The sequence below is a fragment of the Lissotriton helveticus genome, chromosome 9, assembly GCF_964261635.1.
Source record: "Lissotriton helveticus chromosome 9, aLisHel1.1, whole genome shotgun sequence".
NCBI lineage: Eukaryota > Metazoa > Chordata > Amphibia > Caudata > Salamandridae > Lissotriton > Lissotriton helveticus.
In genome coordinates, this window is record NC_136070.1 from 947,916,568 (window position 1) to 947,936,451 (window position 19,884).

At 50.5% G+C, this 19,884-nt stretch overlaps 1 protein-coding gene across 1 annotated transcript in view; it reads left to right on the forward strand.

Annotated features, from left to right (window-relative positions):
- Window positions 1-19,884, forward strand: part of USP4 (ubiquitin specific peptidase 4) — a 742,179-nt gene that overhangs the window by 630,170 nt on the left and 92,125 nt on the right. Inside the window, exon 19 of the mRNA XM_078661202.1 lies at window positions 17,187-17,336. Coding sequence (XP_078517328.1) covers window positions 17,187-17,336 — 150 coding nt within the window. The remainder of the gene's footprint in view (window positions 1-17,186; window positions 17,337-19,884) is intronic.

A 19,884-nucleotide genomic window follows, 5' to 3' on the forward strand; every position in this document is an offset into this window, starting at 1 on the left:
AGCGAGCTGTGCGTGCTTTCACTTTCCAAGCAGCCGAGACAATGCCAGCCGCTTCTTTGCAATGCCATAGGTCTCGCATTTACTTAAGTTTGAGCTGTTAGCATTAAGAATGTCAATAGCTCAAACTCACAAATGTGAGACTTATTGCATTTGAAATGCTTGTTTTCCTTCTAGGGCCCAGTCTTTCAAACCTGTAAGGTAGTTTTTTATTCATATGTTCTGTGACCGTGTTCATGGATTCTGTTAAGAGCCTAGCTTTCGTTCTGCTGTTCCTACATGCATTTGGCCGGTTATTAGTTTTTACCGGCTCGTTCTCTTCTAGACATTTTGTAGGATTAGTTCAGACCCTCCTCCAGTGGGGGTATAGCTATGGTATTTAATTCAAAATTAAGGAATCTGCAGGTAGATGTCTCTAGCAGATGTAAAAGTTACTTATCTCCGGTAGCGCTATATCTGGTAGAGACACAGTCTAGCCGCAGAATCCTTAACACCCTGCCCATCCTCCCCGCTCTGCGAATGACCTTTTGGGTAATGGCAATACCCTTTCAGTGCTGGGTTTATATACCAGTGATCACTATCTCAATCTATGTTTGCACTAAACAAATCCCTTGTCCTGGGCACTTAGGTTTTGTTTACTTGTTGCAATAACATCCATTTCCAAATGTGCGTGGATGGTAGAATGGGTGTGTGTTTTCTCTTTTCCTCTGAATGACACACCAACCAGTACTCTTAATTTCTTTGTTTTTTCTATGAAAGTGCTCTTGGTATCATCATACCTTTACATTGGTACTGTTAATATATCACATAATGGTGTGATTTAACACACAACCTGGTGTTGTTGTTGTAGGTTCTGTTTGGCTTTTCCCATGCCATTTATTACCATTGCAGATTGGTTTATAGAGTGCATAGCCTTTTCCCTCATATGGGGCTTATTAACCAGGGCGTAGAGTTTCAGGTAGACCTGTGTTCATTGATTTTCTTGGGGGTTTTCTTTAAAACCTATTTCACATTTGATGTTTCTTCTTTGTTTTGAAGATCTTTTTGGCACACTGTTTCCACAGCCAGTTTCTGTAGTGGCTCTGCATGCTGGCCAATTGTTTTGTATTAAAAATTATTTTATTTTATTTCTGGGACCAAGAAATACTCAGTGGCAAGTAAGTAGCAGCTTTCAAAGCAGTAATACTTTAAAAAATGCAGTGTGAAGTGTTTTGCAAGGCAGAAAAAATATGTTGGTCTTAGAAATACTTTTGCATTTGTCAATCAGAAACAGTAGCAGTTAGCAATGTGAAAGATCAGACCTTTGTATGCAATGGATAAAATACAATGCAATCCTGTGGGAGGAAAACGGTGCATTAGCAGGTAAGTACTTGACTTACAATACCAGTCTTTGGTGGTTTGGACCAACACCTGGCAATGTTACGTTTAAGGGTGGTTCTGCACCACCAGCCGCACGGGGGCGGCCTGGTGCAGAGGTCACTGGGCCCAATGTAAATCAGTGGAGGCTGGGGGCACCTCGAAGAGGCACAGGGTGCAGGTAAGTACCTGCAGTGTCAAGGCACAGGTCCTGGGGGTTGAGGTCAGCACAGGGCGGGGGGCCACATGGCAGCACCAAAGCTACACCACCAGCGGCACAGGGGCGGCCCCGTGCAGGGTGCAAAATCTGCATCTGGGATCCAATGCGTTTCAAGGGGGAAGCTCGGTCACACAAAAAGGGTGCCGACTCATACCAGCAGGCTGGCTGAAGGTAACCACTGGCTGGGCTGGTAAGCTGGAGGGCTGGGGAGGTAGATGCACTATCAGTTGGGCTCCCCAAGGCCGGAGGGCTGAGGATTCAGGGGCACCTTTTGGTGTCAGATCTTCTTGGTTGGAGCTGGTTGCCGTCAGAGGGACCCTTCGTGTAGAGGCTGCAGGCAACTTCGTGGGGTCCTGGAGAGGTCAGCCACCGATTGAGACGAGATCAGAATCTCTGGGGAGACTACACATGACAGGTGAGCCACTCATACTCGGGCCGTGGGCGTCTGATGCGAGTGGGCAAGGGTCACAAATCTGCCTGATCGGAACCCTTGGTCTAGTTTCTTTTGGACAGGGCTGCTGTATTCGGGAAATCTGGTCTTGGCTGAAGAGTGGCAGTTTTCCTGCAGGCCTTGAAAGTCACTGGCCACGTGGCAGGCATCTTCTTCTTCGCAGGGTCTTTGAGCAGGAGACCGGCAGATAGGGGTGGGTTTAGATCAGTAGTCTTTTTCAAGGCTCTTCTTAATCCTTTTTCTTCTTGGATCACAGGAATCTGCGGATCAAGGTTCAGTGGTGGCCCTTAATACTGAATTTAGGGGCGGTACAGGTACTGTCAGATGGTAGCCAATGGGCTACTTGCCTTTGGGTGACTACACCCCTAGAATATCCCCTAACCTGATTTTGTTGAATCCTTCCTTTCAAGATGGAGGATTTTCTAGGGGGAGGCACGTTTTGCCTGCTGACCTTCCCGCCAAAAGTGGGGCTTGGTCATTGGTGCGGACATCTCTACTAGCTGGAGAGGCCCTGGCTAGCATACCAAAGGCAGGAAGCCTTTGAGGTTCACCACCCTGAATGCCTTATTGCTTGAAGTTAGGTGTGAAGCACCTCCACCCCAAGCAGCCTTAGTCCCAGACCCACTAGAGCACAAGGCCTCCTACCTCGGGGGGGGGGGGGGGGACTCAGAAACATGTCTCTGTGTGGGAGGCTGGTTCAAACCAGTCAGCTGGACGCAAGGGAGTTGATCGTTTTTCAGGGGGCATAAATAAGATGACTTCAGAGTGCATTTTGTAATAAATCCAACACTGGTGTCAGTGTGGGTTTATTATGCTGAGGAGTTTGACTCCAAACTCCTTCGCATTTCAGTAAAACCATCATGAAGCTGTGGGGTTCGTAATGACAGACTCCCAACCCATGTGCTTAATATGGTTCCACCATTAATGAAAATGGGGCAACCCAAAAGGATGCGGACCTGGGTATAGTGCGATAAGAATAAACAATGGTCCAGAACCTATTTCTTAATTGGCTGATTCAATCAGTACATTATCAAATATTTATATATTCATGAGCGTTCCTCACAAATACACTCCAAACCATGAATGAACTGAGTTACTCAGAATAAAACATAATATCACTACAACAACAATATATCAAAGAAGGAAGAGAAAAACAATGTTTTATTCATTGTCTCTTATCACAAGGTTGATATTCCACAAAGTTTTCAATATATTTAGAGTAAAAAGGTTGCCCCGAAGAGCGTGCACAAAAAGAAGTGATCAAAGATGTGTATAGTGAAAAAAGAAAGAAAGGAAGTTCATAGGAAATAAACAAAATATTCACAATGATTTACTGTCATTACGGTCTTACAATTTTCCGTAACAGAACAACCTGGCCCACATAAAAGTCAATAACACCTAACAACTGGATCGACTAAATACAGACAGTCATGTCAAATGTGTGCACTTTTTCATATATGGCGGAAGTGGGTCCAAGGTAGAGTTAATATCGTCGACGTTTCGACTCGACTTTAGGTCATCCGGTGAGTTAAACCTGGACCGTGCGAGTCTTCATCAGGACAATCAAAAATGGGGCAACCAAGGGTAAAGGATGACCTCAATGGTGCAAGGCTACACAACGTATGCCTCCTGGTCAGTCAAAAGTAAAGTAAATCTTTGGGATAAGATGATTCAATTCATCCATCACAGTCCACATTTTGGACTTTCCTCTGCAGCTCTTGCTCAGACTCTTTCTGTCTCTAATGGAACTCTGGACTCCTTGTACGCTTTACTACTGACACGACTCCTGCCCTGAGTTCTCAAGAAGATCAGGACCGACCAGGCCAAAGTCATCTTAGTGGCTCCGATTGAGCACTGAGAGTGTGGTAGCATGAGCTCCTGATATTCAGTAGTCACATCAAGCTGCCCCTCAGGGAGGACCTTCTGTCGCAACAGGGCAGGGTCCTGCATCTAAACCGGACCTCTCTCTACCATCATGCCTGAATATTGAATGGTGACCGTAGAGCGTGTTCGATCTTCCTCCCAAAGTTTGTGATGTCCTATTGGAAGCCACTTGTCCATCAACTAAGATTGTACATGCCTGCCTTTGGGACAAGTGACTTGGTGTTCTGTTCTGTAGTTCCCAGTAATCTGTAAAAATCTGCGCATTTGTGGACAACAAACTTTGGGTGAGATGCTTAGACTGATTCCATACAACCCAATAGTATATATTGGTTTAGAGGCCAGCTAGCTCACAGTGCCACCATAATCCCCCTAACCGAAATAGGGAGCAAATGGTTTATGGCAACCACTGAATATGACACCCCTACCCCCTCAGGGATCGTGGTAAGAGATCTAGAACCCTTTTGCTCAGTGACTAGGGCACTCCTGTTCTTAGAGAAATACAAAAATAATACACTATGGGGACGTTATTCAATATATTTATTGAACCAAAGTTGTTCTTGTATAGAATACATGTGCTATGATAATCAGTAGACGGAAGCATATGAAAGTGATTACAAGCACCAAAATAGTAAATAGCAGATCTGAAAGAGACACGTTAGTGATTGATTCCTTACCTTAGAATATCCCCAGGCGTCAGACTGGATCCGGAAATTTTTTGCGTAGCAATACACCTGCGCGCCGGCAGGCGTCGTCCGCGGCTCCGCGTCCGTCGTTAGCGCCGGAATGACGTTGTCGGAGTACTTAGACGCCGCCCATGCGCGCTGACGTCAGTTCTTCTTTTTTCCGCACCAGCTAGCGCAGATCCGGAGAAGCTCTACCCCTTAGTCTTTTTTGACTAAACTTTCCGATCTTTTTGATCATTTTTCTACTCGAGTCTTCGACTCCGGTGCCGGTAGGGATGCCCGGGTTCAAACCCTTTTCCAAGTGCGACCGACTGATGTCTGTTACCGACCCCCATCGCCGGTGCCTGAAGTGTTTCGGCCTCGACCACGACGACCGTACCTGCTCCGACTGCCGGGCCATGACATCGAAAGCTAGGCGGGAGCGGTCCCGCAAGCGCCTCGAGCTCCGGCAGTTGGCCCCGCGCCGCTCCAGGTCCCGGTCCCACGGGAGGTCGAGGGACCGGTCGCGGGTTCGGAGTCCTCGCAGCTCCGGGAGTGGACATCGGTCATCGGGATCCAAGTCCTCAGGTAAGAGGCATGAGAGGTCGGAGAGGCGTCATCGTTCCTCCGACCCACCCCGACGCTCGCGCGATGCGGCCGGGGGTTCGGGTGACACCACCCACGCTGCTCCGACTGAGTCGCAGGCGCCGCCACCTGCCCCACACCTTCGGGTCCCTGGGCATGGCGCGACGCCGGAGGAGATCGAGCGGTACCTCATGGCCATGAGGTCCCTCCCTCCTCAGACAGGTCCCGTGGCGCCTTCGGGCCCAGCGGGGTCCCGTGGCGCCTTCGGGCCCAGCGGCCCCGGCTGGAGGCCCTAGCGGGTCGGATGCTTCGGCCTCGACGCCGTCTGGTGCTTCGGCCCCGGCGCCGCCGGCGACTTCGGTCCCGGCGCCGCAGGACCTCATCGGATCCGCTTTAAGATCCGGGTCGTCGCCGGTTGACCTCACCGGCGCCGGCCCCGCGGGTGTCACTCCCGGCGCCCCTTGTGGACGCCGTCCCCAATGTTCCCTTCGGTCCGACTCTGGCGCCAGAACGGCGCCGCTTCCGACGGCCTTTGAAGATTTTTATTTCCATGAGGAGGCCCCGTCTGTTGAACCTGTTCTACAGGAGATGGGTGACGAGGGTGATTGGGAGGGGTCTGCTGACCCTCTGGCAGAGGAATGCCAGTCTCAAGTGGACTGGACATATGAGCTTGGGGAGGCCAGTGGTATTGACACTTCGCCAGACACTGGATTTGTCTCCCCTCCCACCGTGGCTAAGGAGGAGGGGGCTGCTTACAGTGTAGAGTTGACTAGGGCGGCCAAGGCCTTAAACTTTGAGATCCCCGTTGCGGCCGTGAGGACTAACCTCCTCACTGAGGTCCTTAAACCGCAGGCAAGCTCCAGTGAGCCACTGCTGCCGTTTAATGAGGCCTTGTGTGACGTTCTTGTGGGCACTTGGTCCAAGCCCGCCTCAGGTCCGCCTGTGGATAGGAACGTGGCCAGACGCTACCGCCCGGCTCCGGGCGACCCTTGCTTTTTGCCCACCCATCCCACCCCCGAGAGCTTGGTCATCCAGGCCTTTACTTCCCAGACCGCATTCCCGACGGCCCGCCCGATCGGGAATCCAAGAGGTACGAGCAGTTTGGGAAGAAGGTGTTCTCGCCCCTCAGTTTGGGACTGCGGTCTGTCAATACCGCATGCCTCTTGGGCCGCTAAACCCACACCCTGTGGGATACGGTCGCGGACGTGCTGCCACAATGCCCGGAGGAGGTCCGGGCTAAACTCGCCCAAGCCCTTGCAGAGGGTCGAGATGCAGCGCGATATTCCATCCGGTGTGGGCTGGATACCACGGACTCACTGGGCAGGGCGATGGCAACGACGGCGGCGGTTCGACGCCACGCCTAGTTGAGGACCGCCAACTTTTCGGCCGATGTCCAGTCCACTCTTCTGGACATGCCGTTCGATGGGCGTCGCCTCTTTGGCGACAAGGCAGACCATGCGCTTGAGCATTTTAAGGACTCCAGGGCTACGGCCAAGTCCTTGGGCCTCTCGGCCCCACGCCAGTAATCGGGTGCCTTTCGCTCCTTTCGTGGCCACGGAAGGGGCGCCTCCACACGAGCTGCCAGCCACGCACCGCAGAATGTTCAACAGCGCGGTGTTGGCCGTGGAAACTGCCGGAACGGCGGTCGGGGACAGCGGCGAGCCCAGTCCACACCTCCCTCTGCAGCACCTGCCTCAAAACCTTCCTAGTCTGTGTTTTCAGGCCCATGTGACGCCAGTGGGTGGCAGGGTTCGCCATCACCTCTTCCACTGGCGCAATGTCACATCGGACGGGTGGGTGCTGCAAATCGTCCGAAGGGGCTATTCCCTCCCCTTCGAGGTGACCCCTCCAGCCATGCCACCGAGTATCGGGGGATCATTTGCGACTTCTGCAGGAGGAAGTTACGGCTCTCTTGGCCAAGGGGGCCATCGAGCGCGTTCCTGGGCCAGAAGTAGGGTGTGGTTGCTACTCCCACTACTTCCTGGTACCCAAGATGGGCAAAGGGGGCCTACGCCCTATCTTGGACCTACGGAACGTCAACGGCTTCCTCCGGAAGGAGAAGTTCAAAATGCTGACACTAGCTCAGGTCCTAGCTGCCCTGGACCCAGAAGACTGGATGGTAGCGTTGGACTTGCAGGACGCTTATTTCCACATCCCCGTCCTGCCGGCCCACCGGCGCTACCTGCGGTTCACGGTTGGCCTCGAGCACTTTCAATTTACCGTGCTCCCCTTCGGCCTTACAGGCGCCCCACGGGTGTTCACAAAGGTGATGGCGGTGGTCGCAGCTCATCTGCGCAGGTTAGGGGTTTCAGTCTTCCCCTACCTCGACGACTGGTTGTTGAAGGCGGGCTCGCCCCAGACAGTCGTCAGCCACCTCCAGACGACGGCAGACCTCCTGCATCAGCTGGGGTTCTCCATCAATGTGCCAAAGTCACACCTGTGCCCCTCTAAGAAGCTCCTTTTCATCGGAGCGGTTCTCAACTCGGCGCAGTTTCGGGTTTATCCTCCCGAACAGCGGGTCCGGGATATTCAGGCTATGATTCCACTCTTTCAGCCTTTATACCGGGTATCGGTCAGGTTGACGCTGCGGCTTCTGGGGCTGATGGCCTCCTGCATCCTTCTGGTGCATCACGCTCGGTGGCGGATGCGGGCTCTGCAGTGGGACCTGAAGTTTCAGTGGGCCCAGCATCAAGGCAACCTTTCCGACCATGTCCTGATCTCGGAGGGCACTGCGAGACAGCTGCAGTGGTGGCTCACGGACCGCGATTGGGTCAGTGGCAGATCCCTCTCCCTTCCCCAGCCGGAGCACGTAGTTGTGACGGACGCGTCCCTCCAGGCCTGGGGAGGCCACATGGGAGAGGCGGAGATCAGAGGCCTCGGGTCTCAGGCGGAGTCCCAGCTCCATATCAACCTTTTGGAGCTGCGGGCGATTCGTCTAGCACCGAAGGCATTCCTCCCCTCTGTCCGGGGGAGTGTAGTGCTGGTGTTCACGGACAACACTACCGCCATGTTGTACTGCAACAAACAGGGCGGGGTGGGGTCGTGGACCCTTTGCCAGGAGGCTCTGCGCCTCTGGCAGTGGCTGGAACAGCAGGGCGTGACCCTGGTGTTTCAACACCTGGCAGGTTCTCTGAACGCCAGGGCGGACGAACTCAGCCGTCGGTGCATGATGGATCACGAATGGCGTCTGAACTCGGACGTGGCGCAAGGCCTCTTTCAGCAATGGGGAGAGCCTTGGTTAGATCTATTCGCCACCGAAGAGAACGCGCAATGTCATCAGTTCTGCGCGTTGGAATTTCCAAGGCGGCACTCGCTCGGCAACGCTTTTTGTCCCGTGTGGAGTTGCGGTCTGTTATACGCCTTTCCGCCTATACCACTTCTGCCCAGAGTGCTGAAGAAGATCAAGCACGACTGGGCACAAGTCATCCTTGTGGCTCCGGACTGGGCACAAAGGTACTGGTATCCAGAGCTACTCAGTATGTCAGTCGATCCCCCGGTTCGTCTGCCTCTTCAGGAGGACCTTCTGTCGCAGTAGCAGGGGACGGTCCTCCACCCGTACTTGTCCAGTCTCCACCTCCATGCTTGGAGATTGAGCGGCGACAGTTGAGGCCATTTGACTTGCCTCCTGAAGTCTGTAATGTCATTCTGGCAGCCAGGCGTCCCTCCACTAAGTCGGTATACGCCTGCAGGTGGAACAGATTTGTGGCATGGTGCACAGCAAAGGCTGTGGATCCTCTTGCTGCCCCTCTTTCTGAGGTTCTTCTCTTCCTTCTTTCTCTTGCCCAGCAGGGCTCTGCCCTGGGCACTATCAAGGGCTAACTTTCTGCCCTTTCAGCCTTTCTAAGGCTGCCTGATCAACCTTCTTTGTTCAAGTCCCCTATTGTAAATCGATTTCTGAAGGGCATTATTATTATTATTAGGGAAATTTGTAGAGCGCCTGGTTACGCACACCGGCGTGTCCCCGCGCTATGGTAAGTGGGGTAAGCAGTCCAAGCAGCCATCACAGCCGCCTACCTTCCAAATAGGTGAGTCTTGAGTTTCCTTCTAAAAATGGATTCCGAGGGCTCCAAACGTAGCTCTGATGGCAGATCATTCCACTGCTTAGCAGCCAAATATCTGAAAGACCTGCCCCCCATACGGGCTTTCTTTATTTTATTTTCAGTAGCCCTGTACAGGAGGAGCGCTGGTTCCTTGTAGGCTCATACCGGGTAACCAGACTCTGTAGCGGAACTGGGGCTTTACCGCCCAGGATGCGGTGACACATAGAAAGAGCCTTGAACTCCGCCCTGCGTCTGACAGAGAGCCAGTGCTGGGTCTGAAGCGCTGCCTTTGAGGATGATCTCCTGGGAGCCTCAGAATTAGGCGAACAGCTGCATTTTGCAGCACTTGGAGGCGGTTGAAGGCCCTACCCGTGGCCCCCAGATACAGCAAATTGCTGTAATCTAGACGCGAGGTGTCGAGGGCATGCACCAGCGTCCGGCAAGCTGTAATGGGCAGAAGATCCAAGACCTTCCTCAGAGTTTTTAAAACTCCGAAGCATGCCCCCGCCACCCGGCCAATCTGGGGGCCAAAGGCAAGGTCAGCATCAAACCATACCCCAAGATTCTTTACTTCCTGGCAGGGAACAGGTGTTTCTCCTAGACAAGGTGGCCACCACGCCGACGACCATACAGATGGCCCTCCCCCCACCAGGAGTACCTCGGTCTTGCTACCATTGAGTTTCAAACAGTTGGCGGACATCCAGGTTGCCAGTTCTTGCATGCAAACTCTGAAATTGTCCGCCGCAAGACTTGGTATACGTGAGAGGGATATGACCAGCTGCGTGTCGTCGGCATAGGACACGAGGCGCAAGCCAAAGCTTTCAACTATAGCCGCCAGCAGGGAGACATACAGATTGAACAAAGTTGGGCTCAGGGACGAGCCCTGCGGCACGCCCTGGCCCAAGCTGATCTCCCTAGAGTAACATTCTCCCTGGCGGACTTGAAAGCAACTACCTGTCAGGAAAGACCGGATCCATCTAAGCGCAGCTCCTGATACCCCTCCATCATTCAGACACTGTAGCAAGATGGAGTGAGCTACAGTGTCAAATGCTGCGCTTAGGTCCAGGAGGATCAGGGCCATAGTCTGGCCCTCATCCACCCCCTGCCGTATGGACTCTACTGCCATAAGTAATGCTGACTCCGTCGAGTGTCGTGGACGGAAGCCAAACTGGGAGTCATGAAGCAGGGAAGCCTCTTCCACAAAGTCCATCAGCTGGAGGTTCACAGTTTTCTCAGCAACCTTCGCCATATATTGCAGGAGAGAAATGGGTCGAAGATTGTCTAACCTGCCATAGCTGATATTGGGCTTCTTTTGGAGAGGAAGGACCACCGCCCGTTTCCAAGCATCTGGAACAGTGTGGGTCCCAAAAGAGATGTCCAGAAGATGACGAATATATGGCTCCAATACATGCAGACTGCCCATCAAGCGTCTGGGCGTAGTAGGGTCCCTAGGGGAACCTGACTTTATTGATCCGCAGATCTGGATGAGTTTCTCAGTAGGCGGGGTGACGAATGTAGTTAGCACCCGTTGTTCTCCTCTTACCCCTAGCACCTCTTCAATCTCGGGGCCTGTGATATCTTGGCTTGGAAAGGCCGAGTAGATAGTTGCAACCTTATTGGCGAAAAACTCCGCTATTCGGTTACAGCTGTCCACTGTGCAGAATTCTTCTGGGACTGCCGCAGGCTTCCCAACCGAGAGTGATTTATAAATCAAAAACAGTTCCTTCATGGAGTTTTCTGCTTCCCTAATCCTGGTGTTGTAGTACACCTTTTTAGCCTTCCTGATTAATCTATGGTAGGTGCGCCTACTTGCAACATAGTCAATTTTTGCTTGGGTGGCGAAGGCTGACCTCCACTGCCTTTCTGCGCGTTTGCACGCAACCTTGGCCACCCGCACCTCTTCATTGTACCAAGGTGCCGTTCTCTGGGCACGTCCTCCCGTTCTAAGCATGGCAAGCGGAGCAACCTGGTCCAAGGCCTGCGTGATGCGCTGGTCCAGATTGTTGTTGGCTTTCTCCACATCCTCCTCCCCCCCGCCCCCCCCTGGACCGCCCCCTACCGTAAGTGCCTCATTAAACCTAGCTTGGGAGAAGTTAGCCCATCTCCGACTCTGGCGATTTAGTGCTACCTGCTCCGGTAACCTGGCTCCCGGAATGTGTATCAAAAAGGGCACCAGATGATGGTCCGACCACGGAATGGGTACGGGGGTCAAGGCCTCCACCTGTCCCCAATTGGCAAAAATGGGGTCCAGTAGGTGGCCCCGCAGATGGGTGGGATTTTTAACTATCTGCTCGAGCTGAAGTGCACTCATCTCTTTACACAAGTCCCCGGCCGTCTTGTCCGCAGGATCATCCAGGTGTAGGTTGAGATCACCCAACACCAGAAACTTATCCGTGCGCAGAGCTGCCTCTGTGATACCTTCGACCAGGCTCTCGCCAAATTTGGCGGACGGGCCAGGTGGCCTGTATATCAAGAGGCCCTTCACAGTGTAGCCCCCATTCACTTGAATGTAGAAGGCACCCGCCTCACTTTCCGTGATCACAGTCTGCTCCAGATGACAGCGAAGCCCCTGCTTGGCGGCAATGGCTATCCCTCCACCTCTACCCTTCGGTCTATCTTGCCTTACCAGGGTGTAACTCTCCGGAATAGCTTCAATGGCCTCTGAGGTAGAGTCACAGTCTAGCCATGTCTCCGTAAAGAAGACAAGATCCCATTGCTTTTCACTAAGGAGATCATAAATATCTAGTTTGTGCTTGCGTAGAGACCGAACATTCAGCAGGCCACAGATTAGCTCGAATCACACACACATTCCCTCCTGTTCCGTTTGTGATGCCTCAGTGGGACTTGAACCTTGTTCTTACGTTTCTGATGTGCGCTCCCTTTGAGCCACTTCACAACTGTCCTCTCCGTCTTCTTACCTTGAAGACTGCCTTCCTGGTTGCCATCACCTCTGCCAGGAGAGTGAGTGAGCTCTAGGCTCTTTCTTGTACCCCTCCTTTCCTTTCTGTCCATCCGGACAAGGTTGTGTTGCGTACTAAGCCATCTTTCCTAACCAAGGTTGTCACGGCCTTCCATATCGGGCAGTCTATCACCTTGCCCACCTACTTTCCGCCACCGCATCCCTCTAAAGAGGAAGAGCGGCTCCACCGTCTGGACCCAAAACGTGCGCTTTCATTCTACTTGGATCGCACACTCCAGTTCCGGGTGGATGACCAACTCTTTGTTGGTTACGTGGGCGCTAAAAAGGGGAAAGCGGTGCACAAGCAGACCATCTCGCGGTGGATCATCTTGTGTATCCAGGCATGTTACTCCTTGGCTAAAAAGGAGCCCCCTGTTGGATTGCGGGCTCATTCCACCGGGGCCACGGCTACTACAACTGCCCTGGGCCAGGGTGTGCCCTTGCAGGACATTTGCCAGGCAGCTACGTGGGCCTCGCTGCACACGTTTGCAAGACACTACTGTCTGGACAGTCAAGTCCGGAGGGATGGCTTCTTTGGCCTTTCAGTCCTCCAGGACTTTCTGGTGTGATTATTGGTTCGCAGACCCACCACCGGGGTTGGTATTGCTGGGGTATCTATTCTAAGGTAAGGAATCTATCACTAACGTGTCTCTTTCAGATGCACAAGTTACTACTTGTGTAACGATATATCTGTAAGAGACATTAGTTAGTGATCGATTCCTTACCGACCCACCCATCCTCCCCGTTCTGCGAACTGATATCTAGGGTTAAGGTCATCCCCTTTCAGGGCCCTAGTTTCATGGCACCAGTGTTGGTTCTATCATGGCTCTGCGTATCTGGCGCGGAAAAGCTGTGTATCAGAACTGACATCAGCGCGCATGGGCGGTGTCTAAGTACTCCGACGTCATTCCGGCGCTAACGACGCCGACGACGGATGCGGAGCCGCGGACGACGCCTGCCGGCGCGCAGGGGTATTGCTATGCAAAAATTTTCCGGATCCAGTCTGACGCCTGGGGATATTCTAAGGTAAGGAATCTATCACTAACTAATGTCTCTTACAGATATATCGTTACACAAGTAGTAACTTGTGCGTATAGTTCTATCATGGTGCTAAGAATACTGTATATATGCCAGCATATAAAACAAGCTGGTAATCGGGTGTACTCCTACTATGCAAATGCTACTCTATCTGCGTCTAGAGTATATGTAGGTGTGTATATAGAGAGCCAAGAATTCCCCTAAGGGAAGATCTAACCCCATTGCCTGACGGGACAGAATGTAGGACCCCGTCTTCATCACAAACTGGACAACCCTCATGGAGCTTTTGGACAGCTACTTGGTGACGCCTCAGTATACAGGGACCTCTTTCTGTCAGCTGTAGTGTCTCCTCTGTCTAAACATCGGAGTTGCTTATTTATAATAAAAAGCATCCTTGCGATGTATTTGCAGATTACCATTTTTATGGGAATGTAGATAGCCCTGTCGCCCCGTGGATGAAGATAGAATAACATTTGCAAAGCGTGTGCAAAAGGCCTTGTACTCCATGTTCAAGGTCACCATGATAATGAAGCCAGATGTGTAAGCAAAAAAGTTTCAGAGAATCTAATCCAACATTGTCACGCATCCAGATATGTGCAAAAGGTCACATTAAAATGTTATTGTCCAGAAAGAGGACCATGTAAGAAAATGTGCAGCGTTGCTACATGTGTCTAACCTGGCCAATAACAGTTCTTCTCGCCAAGTGGACCCATTTTCTACATCTTTGACAGAGGTTTTGCTGTTTGCATTATCTTTATCCCATCAAGGCCTTGCCTTTGGCACCATTAAGGGTTACCTTTCAGCTATTTCAGCTTTTCTGTGGATGCCGGATCATCCATCTTTCTTCAAGTCACTAGTTGCGACTCATTTTCTCAACGGTTTGCAGAATTTGCTCCCTCCTACCCCTTTTATGATTCTCCAATGGGATCTTCATTTACTTCTGACACACCTCGTGTTCGCCCTTTGACCTCTTACACAGCTGCCCTCTGCAGCTGCTGACAATCAAGACCCTTTTCCTAGTAGCCATTACATCGGTCAGGAGGGTCAGCGAGCCTCAAGGTCTTTCGGGTCACCCTTCATACACCATTTTCCCCGGACAAACTGGTTCTTCAGCAAATTGGTTCTTCAGCCATGGAGCTCTTTTCTGCCAAAGGTGTTTATTCCCTTTCATTTCAGCCGCACCATTACCCTGCCTACAGTTTTCGCCCCATCTCATCCTTCTCAGCAAATGGAGAGAATTCATTGTTGTGACTCAAAAAGAGGCCTCTTTTTACATCGATCACACCAGAAAACACCGGGTAGACAATCCGCTAGTCAGTGGGTTCACAGGAACAAAAAAAGGCAAAGCGGTGCAGAAACAGACCATTTTTTAAAGTATTTTACTCTGCATCAAAAAGTGCTAGGCACTTGTTAAGAAGCAGCCTCCTGAGGGCTTTTAGGCCCATTCCACCAGGGCCCATGCCGGTACTACTGCATTAGCACATGGTGTACCTGACCTGGACATTATCCAAGCTGCCATGTGGGTGTCACTCCACACGTTTGCAAACCACTACTGCTTGGACTATACAGTCCGTTCAGATGGGCATTTTGTCCATTCGATCCTCTAGAAGTTTTTGATTTGAGCCAGTTCGTTGACCCAACTCTATGGAGGTATTGCTTGGGTATCTATTCTAGGGTGAAGAACCTGCGGTTAGAAATCTCTATCAGAATAACAATGGATTACTTTCAGTAATAGGTTTTCTGCTATAGAGACTATCTAACCGCAAATTCCTCACCGACCCGCCCATCCTCCCTGTTCTGCAAACTGGGCTCCTCACCTAAAAGATCCTATTTAGTACTGCACACTGGTTAAACATTGTTTTTTTATGTGGCTCCGCATTTTTGGGCGCAGAAATAGTAACAAAAGAAACTGATGTCAGCAAATCAAGGTGTAGCATCTGTGAGCACAGAGATGTCACTTCGGATGCAGAGCTGACTTACACCATCTATCTGCGTGCAGAGGTACTGTTCAAGATTTTCCGGCTCTAGTCTGATGCCTGGGGAATATTTTAAGGTGAGGAATCTGAGGTTGAATAGAATCTCTACCAGAAAAAGTGTTACCAAATGTTTCTAACTTGTTCTTTAACCCTATATCAGGGTTGCAGGGCCCACAACTACTTCTTGTGTTCAGCAACATACAGCTTAGCTTCCCTGTCCCAGATCACCTTCAGGTTTGTGACCGCACACTCCGCGCATGACATGGGGTCTTGACCTGAGCCAACACTCCAAAGACATCTCGTGCAGGTCCGAGACCGACATCGGTCTTGTGTGGTCGAGACATGACTTGAAACCTGTAGTTTTAGTAGGGGATATTACTCCCTTGCCACAAGGATTCCTTTGAGAGTCATTGGAAGGCCATTGAAGCTGGGAGCTGATAGCTGAGCTCTGGATCAGTATTTGAAGGCATGGAAAACAAGCAACTGAAGTCATCACGCTGGAATGGCACTTCTCTGGCCTGTCAATTAAAGGGTGGAACAGTCATTGCAGAGCTGCACGGTGCCACCTAACAGTTCACAGGAACACTGCAAAAAAAAAAAAAGGATCCAGTTTGTTGTCAGGTAAACATTCTAAAGTTAAGATTCTGGGGTTAGACGTATCCATCAGATATTCCGTTTAGCTGTTTTACTGTGCCTCTATGCCATTCTCTGTATTTATTAGTTCTGTAGATGGATAACGTGTATGCCCTTACAGTTGTTACAGATTGGTTAATTACTGCATCAATCTACTTTTTTGAGAACAAGGCTGCATGACTAGAGGAAATGTGCTTTTATGTTTGTTTCACCTCCCACCCACAAATCATTAATATTTCGCCATGACAAACCTATTTTACTAGATGACATACTATGCATTCCATATGATAATGGCTCATTGAATGTTCTTATTAAAGGGCATTTTAGTAGCAAGATGGCATGGTTTTTGGGAGCAATTTTTTAATAATAATGTAGGATACCAACAATGCAGGAAACCCTTTCCTTAGAAAAGTCACAATAAAATGTTTACGTAGGAAATCTATAAAGTCCCTTTAAGGCAGCTAACGAAAATAAGGTATATTATATATACGATTAAGACCAAATGTATAGAGTTTTTTTTATATCCTTGTGTGCATAAATGTATATATGCACTGTGCATCACCAGTTCAACCAGCTTTAACATGACTAAAAGAACTTTGTATTCTGGGACATAGCCATTTTTTAATTTGACCAATACAAGTAAAGACTTAACATTTCAGCATGCACAGATTTTGAGAAGAACTTATAAATGGGCGAAGGTGCCACAAATGACCTGTTTCTTCTCATCTAAGCGTATGTAGCTAAATTCATGATTGTGTGCGTGTGTATTTGTGTTGGTTTGAATCGACATGGTAGCCAAGAGTTTCACACTGGGTTCTACTTTGATAGTATGTGTGCCTCTGTGCATACACTGCATAAAACTAAACCTATTGGTTTTGTCCTTGAATGTGTACAATTAGGAGTGAGCCCCCCCCCGCCCTCTTGTCATCTCCATTCTAACTGCCCTACCCTCTTTTGTGTTTTTTCTGTTGACGTTTTACTGTTTACTTAATTCCACCATCTTGCCTTTCTGCTATTTTCACTTTTAGCAGAACGAAGCCACCTTTCTACCCTTTATCCAACTCCATTTTGGTAGAAAAATGCAGTTTACTCTGTTTCCATTGAAATGGACATCATTTTTCCGTAAAAAAACATTGTTCATATTTTGTTACTAATATGGCCAATTATGAAGGCACGCCTCGTGACTTGCAACTAAATGTAAAGCGTTTGTTTGCTCCTCACTGCAACGTATTTCTAAAATTAAGCTATAAGCAGTCACCACATCTAGAGGCAGGCTTTCTATGCTACAGATTTACCCTAAAAATGCGACTTTTTTCATTTATGAAAATTAACCACCTTGTAATTGTGGTTTTATTAACTATTTTTGTAATCGTTGTTTATTTCAGGTACTGTCCTAACTGCAAGAAGCATCAACAAGCCACCAAGAAGTTTGACCTGTGGTCTTTACCAGAAATTTTAGTGGTGCATTTGAAACGATTTTCATACAATCGATATTGGAGGGATAAAATTGACTCTGTGGTGCATTTTCCAATCAGGTACAGCTTTCATATTAACAATCTTCCACTATCAGGAGACTTTTTGTTCACATAATATTGATAGAGTTAATTTAATGCCAGTCTTTTTAAATACATAGTTTGTTTACAGATTATCATTTCTCCCTATTCCCAAAAAATCCCAAAATTAAAAACCCTTTGTCCGGATTAAGAGTTCAGTCCCTAGAAGCATCAATAAGTGTTACCATAGCATCAACATGTTTGTTTTTACATCCACAATTACATTTTCCATTTTTAGTGTAACTTCGACACTAATTTGTCAATTCTGATATACAGTTTTATTACCCCCATGAAAGTAATTGGCAACTTTGCTACAAACAACAAATCTGTTATCAGCGTTTGCTTCTTTTGGGGGTATTTCTCTTCAAGATTACTCATGCCTGGGCACTGTCAAGATTGTGTAAAAGGGTTGTTGTATAAATTGGTAGCAAGCAGTTTATTTTTGGCTTTCTGATCTTTAAGAAAACATTTCCCAGTATGACTCAGTTCCACCACATGCGATAAGTGAATGCTGTTTTGAAGGTTTCTGTCCCATAGTAATGAATGAATAAATGAATATATATATCTGAAAGAGACACGTTAGTGATAGATTCCTTACCCTAGAATATCCCCAGGCGTCAGACTGGATACGGAAAGTTTTTCGTCAGCAGTCACCTCTGCGCGCTGATGTCGGTTCTTTCTTTTTCCGCGCCAGCAAGCGCAGATCCGGTTAGAGCACGTACCCTAGTCACTTTTTTACTAACTTTTTTGAGACTTGTGTCTCTACTTCTTTGAGTCTTTGACCCGTGGTGCCAAGTGGGGATGCCTGGGTTTAAATCCTGTGGGGCCTGTCGCTGTCCGATTTCGGTGGCCGACCCCCCGTCTGTCTCTACTGTCTGGAGCACGACCATGACCCCGGTCATGTTCCGACTGTTTGGCCATGGCTCCGAAGGCCTTGCGGGAGCGGTCCAGAAAGCTGCTGGAGACCGGGCAGTCGTCTCCGTTCCGTTCGATGTCCAGGGGTCGATCGAGGGACCGACCGCGGAGCCATCACCATCGCTCCTCAGGGTCGAAGTCTTCACACTCTCAATCAGGTAAGAGACCTCATAAGAAAAAGTCGAAGAAGCGTTTGCACTCTCCGACGTCCCCCGTCGGTCTCCGGATGTGGACGAGGGGGCCAGGGGTACTTCCCCGGGGCTCCGTTGGAGCCCGTGAGTCCCGCGGCCTACCCACCTTATCCGGGTCTGTCGGCGACTCTGGCCCAGGTGCAAGAATTTCTTGCTGCCATGGACCGCCTTTTCAGGCCTCGGGCTCCCATCTGTGCATTCGGGCCCCGCGGTCCCAGCTGAGGGCCCTTGCTTGCCACCGGCGGCTCTAGCGCCACAAGGTCCTCAGCCGGCGGCTCCTGCCCCGGCCCCACAGGGTCATCCGCTGGCGCCGCAGGGTTCTCCACCGGCGGCTCCGGCGCCTCCCGCGGCTCTGTTCTTGGCGCCGCAATGGATCCCGTTCGTCCCACCTCCGCCCTTGCCCGGGTTTCCGGACAATTTTGCTCCGGGTTTGGACCCTAATTGGGACATGGTGCCGGATCAGCGCCAGGAACGGCGCAGTTGAACCATTTGTATTCCCCTGTCCCTCCCCCGCCGCAGCAGCCTGTGCCTCGGGCAGTGGAGGAGGGAGACGAATAGGAGGGGTCTGAGGAACCTCTTGCACGGCAGTGCGAGTCTGAACAGGAGTGTGCGGAGGAGTCGAAGGATGCATGCGGCCTTGACCTCTCCTCTGAGCCTAGATTTCTGTCTCCTCCTGCTGTCATGGAGGAGGGCGCCACATATACTGTGGTGCTCCGTAGAGCAGCTGAGGCCCTTGACCTTAATCTGCCTACTGTCGCTCTCAAAACCAACCTACTCACTGAAGTTCTTCAGCCGGCGGCAAGTTCTATGGAGCCTCTGCTTCTGTTCAATGAGGCCTTAACAGATGTTTTGATGGGCACCTGGTCTAGACCAGCATCAGGGGTTCCTGTGGATAAGAACGTGGCCAGGCGTCATCGCCCGGCACCGGGTGACCCTGCCTTTTTAACGAACCATCACACTCAGGAGAGCCTGGTCATCCAGGCCTCCACTTCCCTAAGCGCATTCCCTACCGCCCCGCCGAATAAGGAATCAAAGAAGTTGGAGCAGTTTGGCAAGAAATAGTTTTCCTCTTGCCAGCTTGGGGCTGCGGTCAGTCAACACTGCATGCCTCTTGGGCCGCTACTCTCACGCTTTGTGGGACACGGTGGCGCAGAAGTTGCCCCAGTGTCCGGAGGAGGTTCAGGGTGTACTTTTCCAAGCTATGTGAAGGGGAAAGACGTCGCAAAGTTTGCCATCCGGTGTGGGCTGGACACCGCAGACTCTCTGGGTAGGGCAATCTACACGACAGTGACCCTACATCGCCATGCCTGGTTGCGGTCCACGGGGTTTTCACAGGATGTTCATAGTTCCCTCATGGACATGCCCTTTGATGGTACTCGCCTGTTTGGTGATAAGGCAGACAGTGCGCTGGAGCGTTTTAAGGA